Here is a 19183-nt window from a genome sequence, read left to right as displayed (position 1 = left end):
ATAGAAGAACAGTGTCCTGCCAAAGATGTCCTCCTCCTAATCCACCAAACTTGTGAATATGTCACTTTACATGGCACAAGGGACTTTACAGATGTAACTAAAGGTTTTTAGATGGAGATTATCCTGGATTATCCAGGTGGACCCTATGTAACCACAAGGGTCCTTAGGAGAGGGAGGCAAGAGGGTCAGAGTCAGAGAAGAGGCCATGCGCTCGCAGAAGGAGATGGGGAGGGGAATGGGGAGAGATTGAGTGTGAGATTTGAAGACAGAAGATGCGGCCATGAGCCAAAGAACGCAGGGAGCATTCCCTAGAAGTTGGTAAAGGCAAGGCAATGGGCTCTCTTCCCTAGAACTTCCAGAAGGAATGCAGCCCTTCTGACCCCTGTAGACTTGTGTGTAAGAGAATAAGTTTGTGTTGTTTTAAGCCACTAAGTGTGTGGTACTTTGTTTCAGCAGCATTAGGAGACCAGTATGAACACCAAGCTTTAGGGAAAGACAATAGTTATTTATTGATGGCTTCCCAAGTACCAGGCACTGTTCTAACCGCTTTCCATGGATTAACTCACTGGAATCCCACAATCCGGAAGGTGTTATCATTATCCCTCTGAGGCACAGAGAGTAGAAACTGCCAGCTGCCTAGAGCTGTGGGCATCGCAGGCAAGGAGCACCCCCTCTGAGGAAAAAGACCAGAGCTTGGATCAGGGTCCGCAGCCCCAGCCCTTGCTGCTTCCCCAGCCTGACAAATGGAGAAGGCCCCCCTTCTGCACCCCACTCCCCTCCTGTTCCCTGACAACCAGGGATTTGCCTGAGGCACTGACAAACACCCTCTCAAGGAAGTCACTCAGGGGCACAATGTGAGCTTAGCTAGAGCTGCTTGGACTAGGACCAGGGTGACAACCTAGTGATTCCCAGCCCCTGCCAAGCCTTCATCCACCCTGGCACAAGCACAGACCCTTGTGACAGCCCATTTCAGCAGGACCCTCTCCTCGAGAGACTCCAACCTCAGAGCTGAATTTTGAAAGAGCTTCCCAAAAAGGCAGCAAGTATTCACCACCAAGAATCCCCATTTTGGGCCATGTTCACTGATGTTTTGGCTGGCATGGGGTGGAAGTGATGTGAAAGGCTGTGAAATTAAATTCTGTGCATTTTACCATCAGCTAGCCTGTTCACAGTTACCACCCAAAATCTCTTCCTTCTTTGCTTTCCTCAGACCCCACATGTTCCTGATTTGGAATTACCTGGAAATTCACAATTGCTTCTTCCATCCTGATGGAGCTATCCTTATCTCATAAAACACCAGGGCTCGCTATTCATTCATTCATTCATTCATTCATTCCCTGCAATGTGCCCGGCACTGGGAATACAAGTGAGAGAGACAGCCTCTACCCTCAAAGAGCCCTTCAGAGAGGCCCAGGCACCCAGGATCCCCGGGGGTAGTTCTCCAGAGTCCAGGCCCCCACAGCCTACCCAGCTGCTTGCCAGTCCTGCAGCACAGGGAAACTGCCTTCTCAGTGACACCGTTCCTACTTCCTCCCCAAGCAGAGCTTACGAAACACAGCAGCCATGGTGGGCTTGTTCATCCCCAGCAGTTTTTACACAATCTGCTAGGCTGAACGTCTGACAGCTTGAGGCCCCAAATCCAAGAGGTCAAGTCACTTTGGCAAGGACAGTATCTGCAAGTAAGGTTTAGCCACTCCAGACTGGTCTCTGGTGGAGGCTAAATAAAGCCTCCAGAGGCCTGGCTCCAGGCCAAGTCGAGACACACTGTCTGCAGGAGCCTTGATCTCCTCCACGACAACGGCAGGCACTGAACAGGCAGGGCTGCCTGCGATTCGGAGCCTTAAGCCAAGCAGCTCTGCAGACAGCAGAATTCAGCCCACGGGCCACATCAGTTTGCAAGGAGCACCTAGGGGGATGTGCTCAGAGCAGATGCCACTGCTCTAGATCTAGAGGGTATGTTCACACCAAGTATTAGCCTCAAGACAGCTGGTCTCTCCCTGAATTGAGACGATGCAGGGAACCCAGACATTCTCTCCTCTCCCCAGTGCTAGGCACTGGGGAGGTCTCCTTCAGCTAATTCCTCGGCAGAATATAGAGAGGATGGGGCAACTGCTGGGGGTGGAGGTTGCCCCACTCTCCTGAAGGGGAGGTCTCATCATTCCGAGCTCCCTGCTGTCTGAAGCTGTAGGCAGGCCCCACGGGGCCGAGCAGTGTTTCCAAAGCTCAGTTGTTCACATCCCACACCTCTGCAATTCTGTCATTCTCACGTACCACCGGCACTATTAGGTACTTAACATTGTTCTCCACAACAAGTGATTTCTTAAAAGCCCAGCCTTATTCCAAGCATTACGTCTGAAATCATAGAAAAGATATGCAAGTCATATTTTTTCTAATCCACCTTAAAATATATACCTATTAAAATACAAAATATGTATCCAGGTGCCACCTAAAATGATCTCTCATATCATCACATACGTGGCCCACACTCTGGGGAACACCCAAGTCGGGGACACTGGCATGGCCGTCATTGCACATGGAGGGACCAGAGACCTGTACAGGTGCAACAAACACAGGCGGTTCAAATAATCTATTAAAAACTAGCACAGAATTAACCTATAGTGTTAACCGGCATTACAAAAGGCTTTTTTAAACTCCTGACAAATGAGTTCCTTTAAATAGCAGCTTTTATATAGCAAGGCCCCTATCAGCCCTAGGTACCTTTAAATAGAACCGAATGAAAGATTTGGGGGACAATACAGCACTTTACAGAGAGGAGGCAATGCTGCTATCTGTATTCGCATTATTATGAGTTTATGGATCATTAACTCCTGAGAGGGAAGTGTGGGTTGAAAGACACAGAAAGCTCCCGCTCCAGCTCTGGAGAAAACCACTGCCCTCTTCACATCTGTCTCCCAGGAAGATGAAGCATCTCGGAAATGACACTGAAAACAGGACTGATTTATAGGATCGGCATTTGGACACAAGCTCAGGAACACAACTACCTTCTAAGGTAAGTACTCCTGAAGCAAAGTAACAGCGAAGAGAGAACTGCCTGGGACGCCTACCAGCTGCCAAGAAGTCTCCCACACAGGCGTGTGCCAAGACTGTTCGCAGCCCAGGACAGGAGCGCCCCCTCCAGAAGTGAGCCCTGACTTCACGTGTGTGATGCACATACACATGTGCACACACAGGCACCCAGTCCGGCCCTGACTCAACTAGAGGTGGTCTCTCCTCTGAATGTGGTACCCTTTTATCAGAACCATTCTCGCGGCCCTGTCTACCTTCTCGCTATATTCCTATATACATATAGCCCCTCGTCCTGAACGGTGAATTCGTTGTGAGAAAAGACCAAGCCTTGTTCATCTTGTCTTCTCTCCAGCACCAGGCAGCCTGATCTGAATAGAACACAATCTGACAGTGTTTGTTGAATGAATCAACAAACTTTCTATTTGCCTTCTCCCTGATGGCCAAGCCTGGTAGAGGAGGAGGGTATCCTAAAGGTGTTCAAGCTGAGACAGGGGGGCCTGGTATTCCTCCACACTCCAGAGGGACCCCTCCCTCCAAGCTTGGAGACAGGACTAGGAACACCGAGGCAGCAAGGTAGAGGGGAAACTCCATCCAGGCGCTCCCAGGGATCTGAGAGCAACAGCGTTTTTAGGTGTGATGTGTGCCCAGGACACCTGGCATCCATGTGCTTCCTCCTTAGAACACCTCTGAGATGTTCCCCAAGGCCGGGAATGTGGGATGCCCTTTGTGGGGCCCATCGAGTCTCACTCGGTCCACAAACCCACTGGACACCAGCCACACACACCAAGTGCTGTGCAGTGTTCACAATGAATACAAGCGGGCTCTGCCCCTGAGGAGAACAGGACGCACTCAAGGAGGCAGATATCTAGAGTTCCAAACAGAATGAAATATGGGCTAGCCTGAAGTAAGCCAGGGTCCAGAGGAAGGACCCATGAGGCAGCATGTGAGCAGGACCCCGTCTGTGCACTGGAGGGTTTCTCAGGGAAGATTCATTAGACACCCACGTAGGTCCCATTCCACACACTACTAAGCTCCCAGCAGGTGCTCTTAGTTCCCAACCAGACTCTTCCTCATCCTGTTCCTGGTAGGATGGCTGGTCAGACCCTAAGTGCAAGGCCTTAAGGGCCCAACGTGAGATGTGACTTACCCCTGTGTGACCGAGCTAGTACCAGATCAGAAAACCAGGGGTGGGGCGCTAGCTACTGCCAGCCTCCCAGTACAGCTCCTCTCTGCTCTGCACCCAAGCCTACAGCTACTGCTCCACCCCTTCCACACATCAGCCATCTACTGTGGGTCTGCAGTCTATTTTTACCTCCATTAGCTCCTCCTCTGAACCACACTGTAGCATGGGTGGGGCAGGACTGTGATCCCTATCTTACCAGAGGGACAAAGAGGCCCAGAGAAGCTCAGTGACAGCCTCCTGCCCATGGAGCTATGCTCCGTGCACCACACCCTCTGGGTGCAGCGCTGCCTGGGCGGACAGGCCCGGGGCCTCCGATGGACGCTCTCTGTTAGGCAGCCTGGCTTGCAGTCTGAACTCCCTGCCTTGCGTTCTCAAGGGCCCTCCCTTCTAGCCTTAGAACAGAGGAGGTGAGCAAAACACTGGGGCAGAGTTCTTAGAAGCGGGCCCAGGTGGAAGAAAGGAAGACCGGGGGTGGTGTGCCATGCCATGCCTCAGGCAGTGCTGGCTGGTCTCAAGGGGGAGCCTGGCCCTGGGGGCGGAGGCAAAGAGAAGGGAAGGGGATGGAGGCAACCACCCCGCCTCCTGCTCTAACTTCAAGGCAACTTCTCTGACAAGTCAGGGGCACTGCTGCCGAGAATGCCCACAGCCCCAGAGTCGGTAGGCTGGGGTCCAGCAGATGCTTCCTGCCTGTGCCCACCTTGGTAAAAGTGCCTATCCACCTGGCTCCTGCCCTCAAGCCAGCTGTTCTTCAACTGAGCCAATTCTTTTCCTTCAGGGAAGCTCAGGAACCTTTGGCTCTTGATCCCTCCAAATGTTCTCTTGCCCCAGCCCAGATTCACCCCTTGGCCTTAACTTCACAAGTGCCTACTGTTGCCATGGAAACAAGGAATTATGGCCTCCTGGTTTCAAGTCAGCAGCCTCTGGGGCAGCAGGCTCACACTACTGACATGCCCGCCAGGTGACTCATGTCACTGCCAGAGAAAGCCCCCAGCACAGCTGGCCTGGGGAAAGCCAGCAGCCACTCCCCCTGAGGACAACTGGTCCGCAGGGGAGGAGGCGGGCACTGCACCTCTCCCCCAGGAACAGCTGCCCTGCCGAGAGCACAGCCCCGCGCATCCTCTGGCTGGCAGGCAGGCGCCAGCCCCTCTCAAATCAGAGGTGCTTCCACTCAGCCACAAGGTTTATGCACAAATCAACCATTTCTGCCGCACAGCACACAGCTTCGGCAGAGCTGCAAGCCCTGCCCCCTCCCCCGACAAGCATCCAGGGAGTGTCACATTCCCACCTTCACAGCCACCAGGAAGGGGGACCCTGAGCCGGGGCTGGTCGGGGTTCCCAGCTCGCACTCCTCCAGCAGAAACACATCTTCATCCTCCAGGACCTTGTCCAAAAGGCCTATCGCCTCCTCTTCCTCTTCCATGGCAGCCGGAGCCGCGGAGGGCAAACAGGAAGCAGGGTCCGAGCAGCGACAGCAGCAGCAGCAGCAGCAGCCGCCGTGGCCGCTGGCGCCCAGGAGCGAGGCGGGCAGGCGGGGAGGGGAAGAGCGTGCAGGGCAGGCCTAAACCAGCACGCGGGCCTCCCCGGAGTCCGTCCTGGCTCCCGGCCATCGGCTGCCGATGAAAGGCTCCATTATGAACATTCTCCCGCCGCCGCGGGCTCCCGGCCTTCCCGGAGAAAGGGGAAGCCGGGCGTCTGGGCGGCCCCGCCGGCCCCGGCCGCCTCTCGCCCGGAGCTCCGCGGCCGCTGCGATCCCAGGGCTGTCACCCGGAGCCCGCGCGCCCCTGCCGGCCGCCGCGGCCCTTCCCGCCGTGCGCGCCGGCTCTCAGGGCAGGCGGGGCCCCGCTCCTCGCCGCCGCCGCCGCCGCTCCCAGCCCGGCCCGGGCGCCCCGCCGCCGCCGCCGCCGCCGCCGCCGGCCCCACAGATCCCGCCCTCCTGGACGCGGAGGTTCGCGTATGCTCTTAAAACACAGGAAATGCACGACTCGACGGGTGAGGTGGAGCCGTTCCCTCTCTGCGGTCACCGGGCCAGCCGGCTGGCGGAGGCTTCGGGAGCGCGGAGGAGGGGCGAGGAGGCCGCAGCCCGGCCGGGCGCAGGGGGAGGGCCGCTTCCCAGAGACAGGCTTTATTTACAGCCCCTCACCGGCCCGGCGGGCTGGCGGGGGAGGGGCGCCGGAGCAGCTGCCCGCACTGCCTCGCGGGCCGCGGGGCCACGCTCGGTGTCACCTTGGGATGCCGACAAGCCCCTTCTCATTTCCGCCTCTGGCTCTGACACCTTAAGGCCTGGTGAGAAACCAGACTTTCCATCCCCACCGTGGGTGGCGGAACAAGGCTTTGTGCAAAGGAGGCCTGACCTGCCTCTCCACGACAGACGCTTTAAGTGCCAGCCAGGGTCTGCAGCAAGGACGCCTGGGGCAGCCGGAGGTGCCACACCTCCTACTCACAGATGCTGCTGAGATTTGCAATACTACCGCCTTGGGGCTCTTCTCCCTCAAGAGGGGCCTGGGCCCTGCACCCTACATGGGAGGGGACACTTAACCCAAGACCCGGAGCATGCGCAGCCCTGCCCACCCCCTAGCCTGCTTCTCTTGGCTTCTTCCACAGGTTACAGGCGTTAAATTCATCCAGAGGATGACGTGCACATTCTGGTCGCCTAGCCCCATCGGGAGATGTATATCCGCCTACTCTCATGGGGGAGGAGTTTAAGGGCAGCACCCAGGAAAGCTCTTTCACAACATAACACCTAGGGCAAAGGTTGCAAACTCCAGCACCCAAGATAGTACAGGTGAGATTAATTAGTGGAGTGAGCCACAGAGGGACTGGGCGAACTGAAGAAACTGCCACTCACTCCAGCTGCTGGCTGCCAGGGGCAATGCTGGCTCAAGGTTGCCCCATCTTGGATTGTTCAAAAGAAGCTGGAATCAGGCTTCTTAGGTGATATCTCTCAATTTAAAAATGACGGCAGATAAATTACATTTAAAGACCAAAACATGGTACAGTCTAAATGAGACACGTCTGTGCGCTGAATTAGGCCCACAGACAAGGCTGCTGCCTTCTTGCAGCTGGCTGTTTATTTGAGGAAAGGTTGGGAGTTTTGTGGAGAAGGGAGGCAGGTGGGGGGTTCCTCAGATATCCCTCCTGTCCCATTTCCTTACTGGACTTGGCATCTTGGAATCAAACTCAGATTCACACATGGCCAATCCACTACTTATCTTTGTAAACCTGTATAATAGGTGCCACCAACCAGATAGATCAGGAGAAAACTCAGGATTCTGAGTATTGAGTCCTGAAGCTCCAGCCCTCTCACACCAACCCCCCAATTTCCCACCAGCCCCCCATCTCTCCAGCCAAGGATTCTCCTGAAGTCTTCCTGATGCTTTGAGCCCACAGTACACAGTGGCCAGGACTAGCCAGTGTGGTTCTTAATGCTACAGTGTCCAAAGTGTCCATCAATGCCTCGTGTGTCTACCACTGGCCTCCTTATGCACATGGCATGTCCCCAGTCAGACAGGAACTGTGTGGCCCCAGTCCAAAGAATGCGTTCCAAAGAAGGGTCAACTGTGCACCCTCCTGGGCCCACTTGAGGTCATCACCTCTATTCCCCACTGGGCATCTCAACTGAGAACAGGGCCCTTGGCTGAGCCTTCAAGCCAGGTGGAAGGTTGACGAGGAATGAGGAGGGAAAAGGAGAGGAATGGACGTGGTTTCTTATCCCAACTCCCAAAAAAAGTCTGAGGGAGTTTTGAGCTCTAGGTGGGGCTCCTGTCAGTCTATTAGAGCCGAAAACCTGTCCTCACCAGTAACAGGCTCCTCCCTGTCACCAAAGCTGAAATACAGACCAAGAGTCTTGGGGTAGGTTTTCTGAGACCACAGGGCTGACAAGGTTCCACAGTTCCTGGTTTCTCCCTTTCGCTGTCTGGCTAGGTTATAAATAGCTGGAACACATTTGAAGGACCCTCTCAGCCACAATTCCTCATTTGGTTTGGGTGGGCGGGGCTGTTCCCAGGACTTGGGAACAACCAGGCCTGGCATTCCCCAGGGCACAAGTGTGCCAACCCAGGGCTCTGTGCCAGTCTCTGGCTCCCACCCCACAGGCTCCAAGTGCAGGGCATGGGCTGCCCCCACTGGTCAGACAGGCAGCATAGGAGAAGGGCCTAAAAGCCCAAGCCCTGCCCCCCCAAATTCCTTCCCCTACCCAAGGAAACACGAGGGGCCCTCTGAAGTCTCCTAGAGTACCCCCATCTCCATTCCCTATGCCCCTACCCAGCCTGGCAGGATTGACACCCACCTCTCCAAACCCTGAAACCTCTTAGAAGCTGCTCCCTCAACATCCAAGGCATCTCCACTCCACCCAACCCCTGATGGCTGGAAATCCCAGTGCATAACCAGAATGCCCTTCAGTCTCTGCTGGGCACACAGACTCCACTCAGAGGCCCTCAGTCCTGCCCCAGGAGGGAAGTGACTCACAAGTCCCAGTGGTGTTCCCTCCCTTTTCCCTACCGATGCCCTGAGCCAGCCCTGGACCTGAGCTTCCTCCCTGCATCCTCTACACTCCGCCTGCTTCAGCATGGATCCTGATCCTCCTCTCCAGAGAAGCAGCCTGCTCCAAAGGCCCCTAAACTGCCTTATGCTAAAGTCAGAAGCCTCTCTCTACTCCTGGGCGTCTGCAGTCTGGACCTTCTCAGATCCCTTAGCTTCCGTGGTGATGCTGCGTGTGACCACTCTGGTTCTGGCCGGCCCTTCTTCCTCCTGCCTCCTGTAAGTGTGGAGTCACCCATTTGGACCCAGGCCTCAGCCCTCTGCTCTCTACCCTTGGAGAACTGATCCCTTCTTGCTGCTAGGCCGATGGCAGCCCGTCACCACCTACAGGTCCAGCCTCTTGCTCAGCCCCCAGTGTGACATCTGCGCTGGTTTTCCTCATTTGGAAGTCCCCATCGGCAGCCATTCACCTCCGCGTATCCAGACCAAATCCCCCTCCCCCCTCCCAAAACCAGCTTCCCCTTCTGGCTTCTCCACTTCTGTTGGCAGGGCCACCATCTTGTGTGACTCTCTCTTCCCTCAGTCCCCACATCCCTTTTACCAAGTCCCTTTGGTTCTTCCTTCTTTTCCTTTTCCGAAGCCACCACCCCAACCAAGGTGTGCAGCACCTCACACTACACAACCACGATAATGTTCCACTCCGACTCCTGATCTTGCTTGTTCATACCCAGAGTAGGCCTGGCACTACAAATACACAAAGCTGGGAGACACAGCCCTTGCCATTAGAATGCTCTCAACCTACAGCAGGAGGGGGACATAGAAACAAATGAGGCAGCGTTCTCACTGATCAACACGGTGGGTGCACTGCGCACTAACCCTGCCGGAGACAAAAAGCTTCACAGGAGAGTGGCTTCTGAGCAGCATCTTGAGAAGGGGAAGGGTTTCCAGGCAAGAGGAGGAAAATGTTTTGTAAGGATCCCCAGGAGCACAGCTGGAGGACAGAAGAGAAAAGGGGCAGGCAATGAACTTGGGGAAGTGGGCTGGAACCACTCTGTGGAGGGTGAGGGGCCTGAACTCCCCTGAGAGCAAGGGGCACGGCCCGAGATGTCAGACCCTCTCAAAGCCACCGAGAGTTTACTCGCCCCAAACCGAACAGCCTTCTCTACACTCATTCTCTATCCCCTCATTCCCTCACCCACTCAATCCACATGTACTGATTCATTGCCTACTGGGCACCAGGCACTCTGCTAGCATCCAGAACGCAGCCACAAGCTCTGTGGAGCTGACGGTCTCAGGCACAGACTGACCACGGTGAACCAAGGCAGGGCCAGGGGAAGGGCGCAGCCTCAGAACTGTGGGGCTGAGGAAGAACTCTTCCAGAAAGGGTAACATAGAAATACCTATTGTGATTTAAAATATTCACACCCTCTGACTTAGCACCTCCACTTTGAGGGATATTTCTGCAAAAATGTTTCTACAAGGGCTCAAAAATCTATGTACAAAGATGTTCACTGCAATGATGGTTATACCGGTGAAAGACTAGAAAGAGATCAAGTGTCTATGAGGAGGAGATAGGCTGAGTGAATGATGGGACATTGGTAAAAAGAAACACTGCATACAGTCAGGAAGAAGAATGAGGTAGGTCTGTGGTTACTGATGTGCAAGATGTCCAAGACTTATTAAGTAAAATAACCAGAGCAAATTGCATAACAGTATCAACAGTATGATCCCATTTTTTAAAAACCATGTACATAGTATACATTAAAAGAATATATATGTAATATCTCACATGGGAAAGTGAGGAGGAATAAACAACCAACTCTTAACAGAAGTTCTCTTTGTGGGAAGAGACTTAAGGAGACTTTCACTTACCATATTATACATTTCTGCAAAGTTAGAATTTTCAGTGATGTAATCAGGAAAAAATAAAGAAGTTAAAAAAAGAAGTGTAGTAAGTGCTATGATTGGGAAAATAGAGTGAGCTCTAGGGGCACAAGACAGACACATCTGAACAGCAAAGGAGACAAGTCACAGGAGGTTCTCTGGAGGAGGTGACATTAAAACTCCTACCTGGAAACAAACAGGAGTTAGCCATGTGGCGGGGTGGGGGCTCAGGGGCAGACAGGACACTGTGAAGCATAATGAAATGAGTTTAGTCTGGGTGGCAAGTGTTCATTCATTCAACCAGTACTTACTGGGCATCTGCTATGTGCCAGGCCCAGTTCTAGGCACTAGAGTTTGCAGTGAGCAAATATTTAGTTGCAAAACTGACAGAGCTCCATGGTGAAGCTCACATTCTAGTTTGGGGGGGTGGCGGTGGTGTTGGTAAGGAGGACGCAGAGGTAGGCAGGGGTCAAGCGCTCAGGTCAGGCATGGCTTTGACAGCATTGCTGAGGGTGGGATTTCACTCTATGAACAAACGGAAAGCATTAAAGAATTTTACAGGGAGGGGCGATGACAATAGTTCTTCGATGCATCCCTCCCGCTGACATCAGATTACTCTTTCTAGAACATTGCTCACTCGGTGCCCAGCAGGAAGCCACCAAGTCAGCCCAAACAAGGGCAGTGGGGCCTTTGCTGATGACTCAACTGATCACACTGTTGACAACAACATCTGCTGTTTGCTGTCCCCTGAAAAGACCAGGCACATTCTCACCTCCAGGCCTTGTCCTGACTTGAAGCCCCCCTCCCTCCTTTCTGCCTATCCCTCACCCTACCAATTTCTTGGCAGAAGCTCAAGCTCCACCTCCAGATTTTCTGGAGCTCAGCAAATAAACCCTGGGCCAATGAGAACTGACCTCAAGGGGATACTGCCAGGGGCAGGTGGAGTCAGCTGCAGCCGCAGATGGAATCAGATCCATCACCTTCTTGCTAACCGTGCCCTGCCTTCCCTTTCTCTGTTGCAGCAGAAGTCATTTCAAAAACCCTTTGTAGAATCCAAATCCATGAAGCAAAAGGTATAAGCCAGTACATGATCCTGTTTATATAGCAAAACAAATAAAAATAAAGCCAAAAAAACTCTGCTAGATTCTGGATTTGAATCCTTGCTCTGCCTCCTGCCAGCTGTGTGACCCTGGGCAAGTCATTCAAACTCTCCAGGCCTGTTTCCTCGTCTGTAAAATGGGGATCATTCTAGCACCAGCTCTAGGTTTGCAGGGAGGACCAGTACACGTGGGGCAGTGCTGGCACGTGTCCAGCCCTCCATAGGCACCAGCCAGTCTCCTCTTTGGCAGTGGCGGTGGCGTGTGGGGAGCCCTAGGCTCACCTCCCCAGCCTCATCTCCCACCTCTCCCAATGAACCCACTGTCCCGGCGACATCAGCCCATTCTCCTTTTCCCACACCTCCAGAGGTCTTCCCAAATTCTGGAACTTACACAGCCCCCTTCATCGAGAATGTCCTTCCTGACCAGTGCCTGAGCAGAAAACTACCTACTCTCTGAGGCTGCCTCCTACGTGCTACCCTCCTTGATTCCCCAACCCGAGGTCACATGGCTCCCTCCCCACCCCAACGCCTATCGTGGGATGCTGCACATCTCTCAAGGCTGTTGCATAGATGGCCTTGAAATTCAGGGATTGTGTGTGTGTGTGTGTGTGTGTAGCAGGATGAGGGGCAACCCCTGTTCATGCTAATTCCTTGCAGCACCCAGAATAAGATCTTGTAAAAAGTTGGTGCTCAGAAAATACTTGTGAGTAGAAATGACTCGAGGAGGCTTACAGGGCAAGGCAAAGGGTCTCCCAAGAAGATAAATAAAGGGGTTCAGGTTGGATGGATGGTTCCTATGGAAACTGGTCATCCATAGTGACACCCTCCAGAGGGGTCTCTCCTGGCCAGAATGCCACTGGGAGCTGAGCCACCTCTGCCAGGACAAGAGTAGGGATGGGAAGGTTGGAGGTCAATTAGAGCACATTAGAGAACCGGGGTCATATCCCAAGAGAGATGCGAAGTCACCTGTCACCTTGGGACCTGGCCCTTCTTGCAGTGCAGTCTGGACATTTTCATAGTTGCTATGTCACCTGGTCTTCGCAGCAGCCATCCCAGATAGAAGGTATTTATCCTCATTTACAGCTGAGGGGACCAAGATACTACAAGTGGTCCCAAGTCACAGAGCCAGAATGAGGTAAGACAGGGGCACGAGGGCTTTGTTCTGGAGAGGTGGCAGAGAGCAGCGGAGACGAGCATCCACTGCTCACCAGCTGTGGGGCCTCAGGCAGGTTATGTCACCTCTTTGCACCTTAGTTTCCACATCTGTAAAATGGGGCAGTCACCGTGCCTGCCCCCAAGGTTGTGGTGAGGACTAAATGAGTTAGTATTTATAAAGTGCTATGCCAGTGCCCAGCGTTTAGTAAGTGCTATGAAAGTCTTTCTTTTCTTCTTTCTGCCACACAGGCAGGAGGATGAGGCAGTCTGTGTGGCCCTCCAGATAGAAGCAACCAGTCCATAACTTTGCAAGTGTAAGGTTCACAAAGGTATCATCAGAGCATAATTGTGGGAAAGAAAGCGCCAGTGCTCACTAGTGGAGTAACTAGGTGACAATGATGGAAAACAGTTGGGGTAAGAGCTGGCCTGCTGATGGGGTGCTCTCTGCCCTTCTGCACGCTGGCAGAGCCCAGAGCCCAGAGGCCAGGCAGCCTCCGCCCCCTGGTGGCTATCTGTGTGGCCAAACGTCTCAAAGTGAAGGCATTCTCAGGGGCATTTTCACAACTGTTAGTGCGATTATTCCTGTCAGTAGGCCTCCCTGCCCTACTCTCAAAGGCTGCAGAGCCTCAAGGGCAGAGAATGGGTCTGGCTGGGTTCACCCTCCCACCCACTGTGCCTGGGACTTGCAGGAGATCAGCAAGCCTTCGCCGAATACATGTTACTTTGGAAGTAGCCCTACTGGCAGATGTGAAACGCATTAACGAACCACGACCCCAGCACACAAGGGGAGAACCAGACAGGCTGTGGGCACTACTGGAATGCTCCAGGTCAGTCAGGCATGGTTAATCAAGGAAGACCAGATCCCAGCCAGGTGCAAAAGCGGGTGTGGCCATAGAGGCCAGGGAGGACTAACTGTGGAGGGGCTGAGGGTCACAACATGGGCACTGTGTCTCCCTACTTCCTATTTATGTCCTCCTCGACTCAGACAAGCCAAGGAACCCTCTGAGCCTTAGTTTCTTCATCTACAAAATGGGCTTCCCACAACTGGTCAGAGGGATAGGTGGCAATGAAGCCCGTGGGCTCCGAGTATAGCACCTGGCCCAGAGGAGGAGCCAGGCAGGCTCCTGCTCTTTGCAGCCAGGACCAAAGATCCAGACAGAGAGCAATGAGGAGCAAGGCTGCTGAGACAGGAGGTTGGCATCTTGAAGAGAGATATCTCTGCTTTTACCTGCAGCTGGAAACTCCTGAGAGGCATACAGACCAGGGGCAGCCACTAATCCACCCAATCCAGGCCTTGAACACCAACCAAAGGGAGCAGACTGGGATGTCATCTCAGATGCTCCCTCCCCAAGTGGGTTCTTCTTCCACCTAGAAGCAACCTCCTTGTCCTGCAGCCTCAAATTCCAAACCCCAAACCTTCAGAAGGGATGGAGGAAGGAAGGCGGAGCAGCAATTCATCCCAGCTTCGTCCCCTGAGATTCATCTGTGCTCCCTTCTGGCTCCCTGGCCATCCCAGTGCTACTTGGTTCAATTCCACAAACATCTGGTGAACACCCCCTAGGTGCCTGCTGATGGAGGCCACGGAGATGATCAGGGACCAGGGCTCCCGATCTTGCAGGGCAGATGTGCTCCACAAGTAACTGTGCACCCTCCCCAAACAGCGAAGGGTTCAGTGATGGGCTGGAAAAGCTTCACAGGGGAGGTGGTGTCTGAGTGGGCCTGGCAGCACCACAGACTCCAGGATCAAGAAGACCAGAGTTTAAGTACATCTCTGGCTGGTCTTGAGCAAATTATGTCACCTCTCTGAGTCTTAGTTTCCTCAACTGTAAAATGACGATCACTGTACCTAGCTCATGGGGTTGGGGTGGGCCTTAAATGAGAAAGCCCATGTAAGAGGTTCAGTGGAGGCTAAGTGGCTTGAGGGGAGGGCGGAGACAAGGGAGGAAGATGAGAAGGACGACAATGATGATCATTTCAACTCTCCCCCACCTTATCTTTGTATTCTCCTGCCAGCTAGAGTCTGAACCTCTCAATTCAGTCTTTTGTTTATACTCTTTGACCCGCCTCTGGGTGTCACAGGAGTACAGAATGAGTGTGATACTGAACAGTCCCCACTAACGCGTACAGACTTGATGTACAAAGTGCTCTGCCTGACACCATCGCGTGGAAGCCTCACGACAGCTGTGTGAGGTCAGGAGGGAGGGCATTCTCAGTATCCTCACTTTACAGATAAGCAAACTGGGGCTCAGAGAGGGTGAGAGACATCCCTCAGGTCACACAGACAAAAAGTGGTAGCATTAAGACTGCCTTGTGGGGGGTGGAGGGTGGGAAGGGATAGACTGGGATTTCAAAATTGTAGAATAGACTACACTGTATAGCACAGGGAAATATACACAAAATGTTATGATAACTCACAGAGAAAAAAATGTGACAATGAGTGGGTATATGTCCATGAATAACTGAGAAATTGTGCTGAACACTGGAATTTGACACAACATTGTAAAATGATTATAAATCAATAAAAAATGTTAAAAAAAAAAAAAGACTGCCTTGTGGCCCCTTTTTACTGCACCTCCCAAGAGGGGAGACAGAGGAGTCCAAGGTTTGCGAGGAGCACGCTTTTCTTTAAGACCACGGCCCTGGCAGGGGAACGGGTGCCCTACCTGTCAGCAGAGACAGGGAGCCCCGCCCTTTCCTCGGGGTGAAACCAGGCCCTCCCTGTGGAACCGAGCCACCAGTGGGAGCCGTGCTCAGCGGGGGTTTGGGACAGTGGGGGTCTGACACTTTGGTGGGATGCACACTGGGGCACACCTAAGGCAAGAGCAGCAGAGTGAGGCTGGAGGGGTGTGCTGGGGAGTGAGGAGTGTGCATCCTGCCAACACCAGAGACCTGGTTTCATCTGTGCTACCACACCTGGGAGGACGGATCCAACTGCAGAAAGGAGGCTGCAAAAGCAGGTGCGGTCACTGTCTAGCAAATATTCATGAGATCCAGTCCTCGCTGTACTCTTGGCTCCCCCACCCTCTAAAAGCTGAGTTATCCTGGTCCGTCCTCTCAACATTTTTCTGGTGATTAACCCTATTTAGAAATGAGGAAGCTGAGACTCCAAGGGGTTATGACAGTCGTCCAAAGTCCCACAGCTGGAGTAGTACATGTTCCTCTATCCAAAGCTCATGTTCCCTTCATTCTCTGGGACTGTGAGGGTGAGTTTTATGTGTCAACTGGACGGAGCCACAGGTGCCCAAACATTGGGCTAAATGTTATTCTGGGTGTGTCTGTGAGGGTGTTTCTGCATGAGATTAACACTGGAATCAGTGGACTGAGTAAAGCAGATGCCCTCCCTAATGTAGGTGGGCCTCAACTAATCAGCTGAAGAGCTGAAGAGAACAAAAAGGCAGGAGAGAGGGAACTCCTCCTGCCTGACTGCTGAGCTGGGACGTGGGTCTTTTTCAGCCTTCAGATTCAGACTGAAACATCAGCCCTTCTTGGGTCTCGAGCCTCCTGGCTTTCAGACCGGGACTCACACCACTGGCTCTGCTGGTCTTAGGCCTTCAGACGCAGACTGGAACTAGACCATCAGTTCTCCCAGGCCTCCAGCTGGCTGACTGCAGGTCTCAGGGCTCCTCAACCTCCATGATGATGGGAAACAACTCCTCATAATAAATCAATCCCACCCCTGCCCTGCATCCTATTGGTTCTGTTTCTCTGGAGAATTCTGTCTAACACAAAGACCAAGCCTTGGGCTTCCAGGAACAAGTTGGCTGCATATTTGGGTGTGGAATTCCCAGTTGCCCAGAGGCCAGATATTTGAATATCTAGAACAATCATCTGATTTGGTCCAAAAGTCCTCTTGGTTCCCAAAGCCTTAACAGGAAGCCTGGCAGGGAGGGCACCTGCCTGGTCATATAAGCAGAGCCAAGTAGCACAAAACTTGGCTTTCTTTTCCTTTTCTTTTCTTTCTTTTTTTTTTTTTTTTCACACTGAAACAGCCCCCAAGTGTTCAGTTAGAGGTGTGTCAACTCTCTCCAGCACCCCAATGTCAACAGCAATACTTGAGGAGTCCACTAGATGGGGCCAGTGACACAGAGGAAAGGGCTGAATTGCAACTCTGGAAGGAAGGTTAGCAGGCAGGAGGTGCACTGGGCTGGAATCTTGGCTAGGATCCTCAAACTGGATTAATGCTCCCCATCCCTAGCTTGTATCACTTCTAGCCAGTGATGTAAAAATTAACCCTGGCGTTCCGAAGTACTTTGGTCAGTTGTCATTGCAGCATCTCTAGATTTCAAAGTCCTTAAACCAAGTGATTCCCTTGTGAGTCACCAATCAAAATGAGCAGCCATGTAGTGAAGAAAGTCCCTGCCCCGAAGCCTCAGAGCTCTGGGTGGGGCATCTCCCCATTATGCCTTGACCTGTTTCACTAGAGAAATCACCTGAAGTACCTTTCACCAGGGAATCTAAAAGTCAATGGCTCGTACTCCAACAAGGTGGCCATGTGACGAAGGAAGGAGATGGGACAAGAAGCAAGGAAGAAGGCAGGGAAGGGGAAAGGAAATGGCTTTTCTCTTCAGCAAGGGGCTCTAATTTGGCCACAGGGTCTCAATTCTCTGCTGGCATTCCTGGTACTGTACCGAGTCCTGCAGCAAATCTTTCTGCACTGGCTCACAGTGGGGTTAGCTGAGTCTCCAGGGGTGGGTGGCTCTAAGCCCTATTGTGGTCAGAGACCTAAGGGTGAGACAGGATGCAAGAGTTTTCACCTTGCTTCCCCTGAGTGGCCTCAGTTCAGGTTCCAGAGTACCCTCTCCTCCATCAGTAGCAAAAGTCCTGCCCTTACGTGTCCAAGGTGGCTGTCTCATCTGCCCCCCTTCCTTAGGATGACAGGATAACACCCCAGGATGCCGACTGTTGGGGGCCTGAACCCAACCAACACCCTTGTCCATCACCTCCACCTTCCACCTGCCCCCCACCAACCCCTCCCAGACTTGCACTGCGTGGCAGCTGATAAGCTCTGCCTAGGCCTCTGTTGCCGTGGCAACAATGTGGCTTCCCCCAAGTGGGAAGCTGTTGCCAAGGCCCTTGTTGCCAAAGGCTATAACAGCCACCCCGGTGTGTGAAGAGGGGGTGAGAGCTGTGCGCACGGGTGGAGGGTGGCCAAGGAGGCTGGGAGGGAAGGAAGCAGGGGGTTCTCAAGAAACGGTAGAGTCCAGGCAGTGCCGGACTGAAGTGGGGGTTGCTGGGCCCTGCAGGAGGGAAACAAGTATCTCACAGCATCTCAGTGACTGCTTCTTGGGGATATTAGAGGGAAGAAAGCGGAGCCCCTTACACAAAACACACTTGGACAAGCCCCCTACCAAGCAGGGCCAAGCACTCCAAGCCCCCATCAAAGTGAAGAAATGGCTATGACTCTCCCCAGTTTCAGAAAAACAGCCTCAGGAATCCCTCTGTCTCACTTGCTCCTGTGTCTCAGACACACGCACACAAGAGCTGGTCCCTGTGGCCAGGAACAGCATTAATTACAAGGATTGCAAACCTCCACACATCTCTATCCCCTGGCCTGTCTCAGCACATCTTTGTAAAATGTTTCTCTTTGGAGCAGAGCTCTTGTCAGTCGGCAAGAGGAGAGGTGGACAGCATTAGGGATCAGTTCCTTCCGGAGTCAACAGAAGAGGGCTGTACCGGGCCCTTTGTCTTCAGGGAGTGCCACAGAAGCAGTGCACTCTCCCCACAGCCTGTGCCCAGGCCAGCCTTGGTTTGCTGAGCTGGCACCTGTGCATTCATGGCCCACAGATCTCATATGCAGCCACTGCCCAGCCGGGGCCCAGAGAGGAGAGCCTGTTCCCTCCCCAAGGGCCCATCTTGCTAGAGAGGAGCTGAAAGAGGAGGTGAGGTGTCCAGGAGGCAGGAGGAGCAGGTGGCTGGTGGAGGAGGCAGAGACAGGTGTGTGTGGGGGGTAGTGGGCAGAAACAGCAGGAGGTGGGGGAAGGGAGCCTGGTCTGAGAGGCCCAGGACCCAAAAGAGATGCCGAGGGCACCAAGAACAGCCAGGCCCAAATCTCCCGAATCCCGTACCCCAGCAGCACCCCAAGCAGAGCCTGGCCCAGGACACCCAGGCCTGCCTATCCCCTCCCCGAAAGCTCCTTCTTCCCAAACCTGGAAGGAAAAGCAGGTGTACCTACCCCAGGTGCCAGCCCCTCGGGTGGGGTGGGGGAGATGCTGTCCCCGCCGCCCTGGCTCCGGGCACTGAGCTGGGGTGACATGGTGGGTGACTCGTCGATGTATGGCATGGTCTCCGAGCCCTCCGGGGGCCCCTTCTGCTCCTCATTCCCCTCTCCGTCGTAGTCGTCGGCCCCGTAGCTGAAGTCT

At 53.6% G+C, this 19183-nt stretch overlaps 1 protein-coding gene across 4 annotated transcripts in view; it reads right to left on the bottom strand.

Moving 5' to 3' along the window:
* The window catches only part of ABR (ABR activator of RhoGEF and GTPase), a 172874-nt gene that overhangs the window by 73699 nt on the left and 79992 nt on the right, over window positions 1-19183 (bottom strand). For 3 of the 4 annotated variants that reach the window (XM_074343190.1, XM_074343189.1, XM_074343191.1), the window contains exon 2: window positions 18997-19181. In XM_074343190.1, coding sequence (XP_074199291.1) covers window positions 18997-19181 — 185 coding nt within the window. Of the gene's footprint in view, window positions 1-5495; window positions 6107-18996; window positions 19182-19183 lie in introns of those variants that run through there. The other variant, XM_010958226.3, reaches the window with a different exon arrangement.

This window comes from Camelus bactrianus, chromosome 16 (assembly GCF_048773025.1).
Source record: "Camelus bactrianus isolate YW-2024 breed Bactrian camel chromosome 16, ASM4877302v1, whole genome shotgun sequence".
Lineage (NCBI taxonomy): Eukaryota > Metazoa > Chordata > Mammalia > Artiodactyla > Camelidae > Camelus > Camelus bactrianus.
This window is presented reverse-complemented; position numbering and strand designations above follow the sequence as displayed.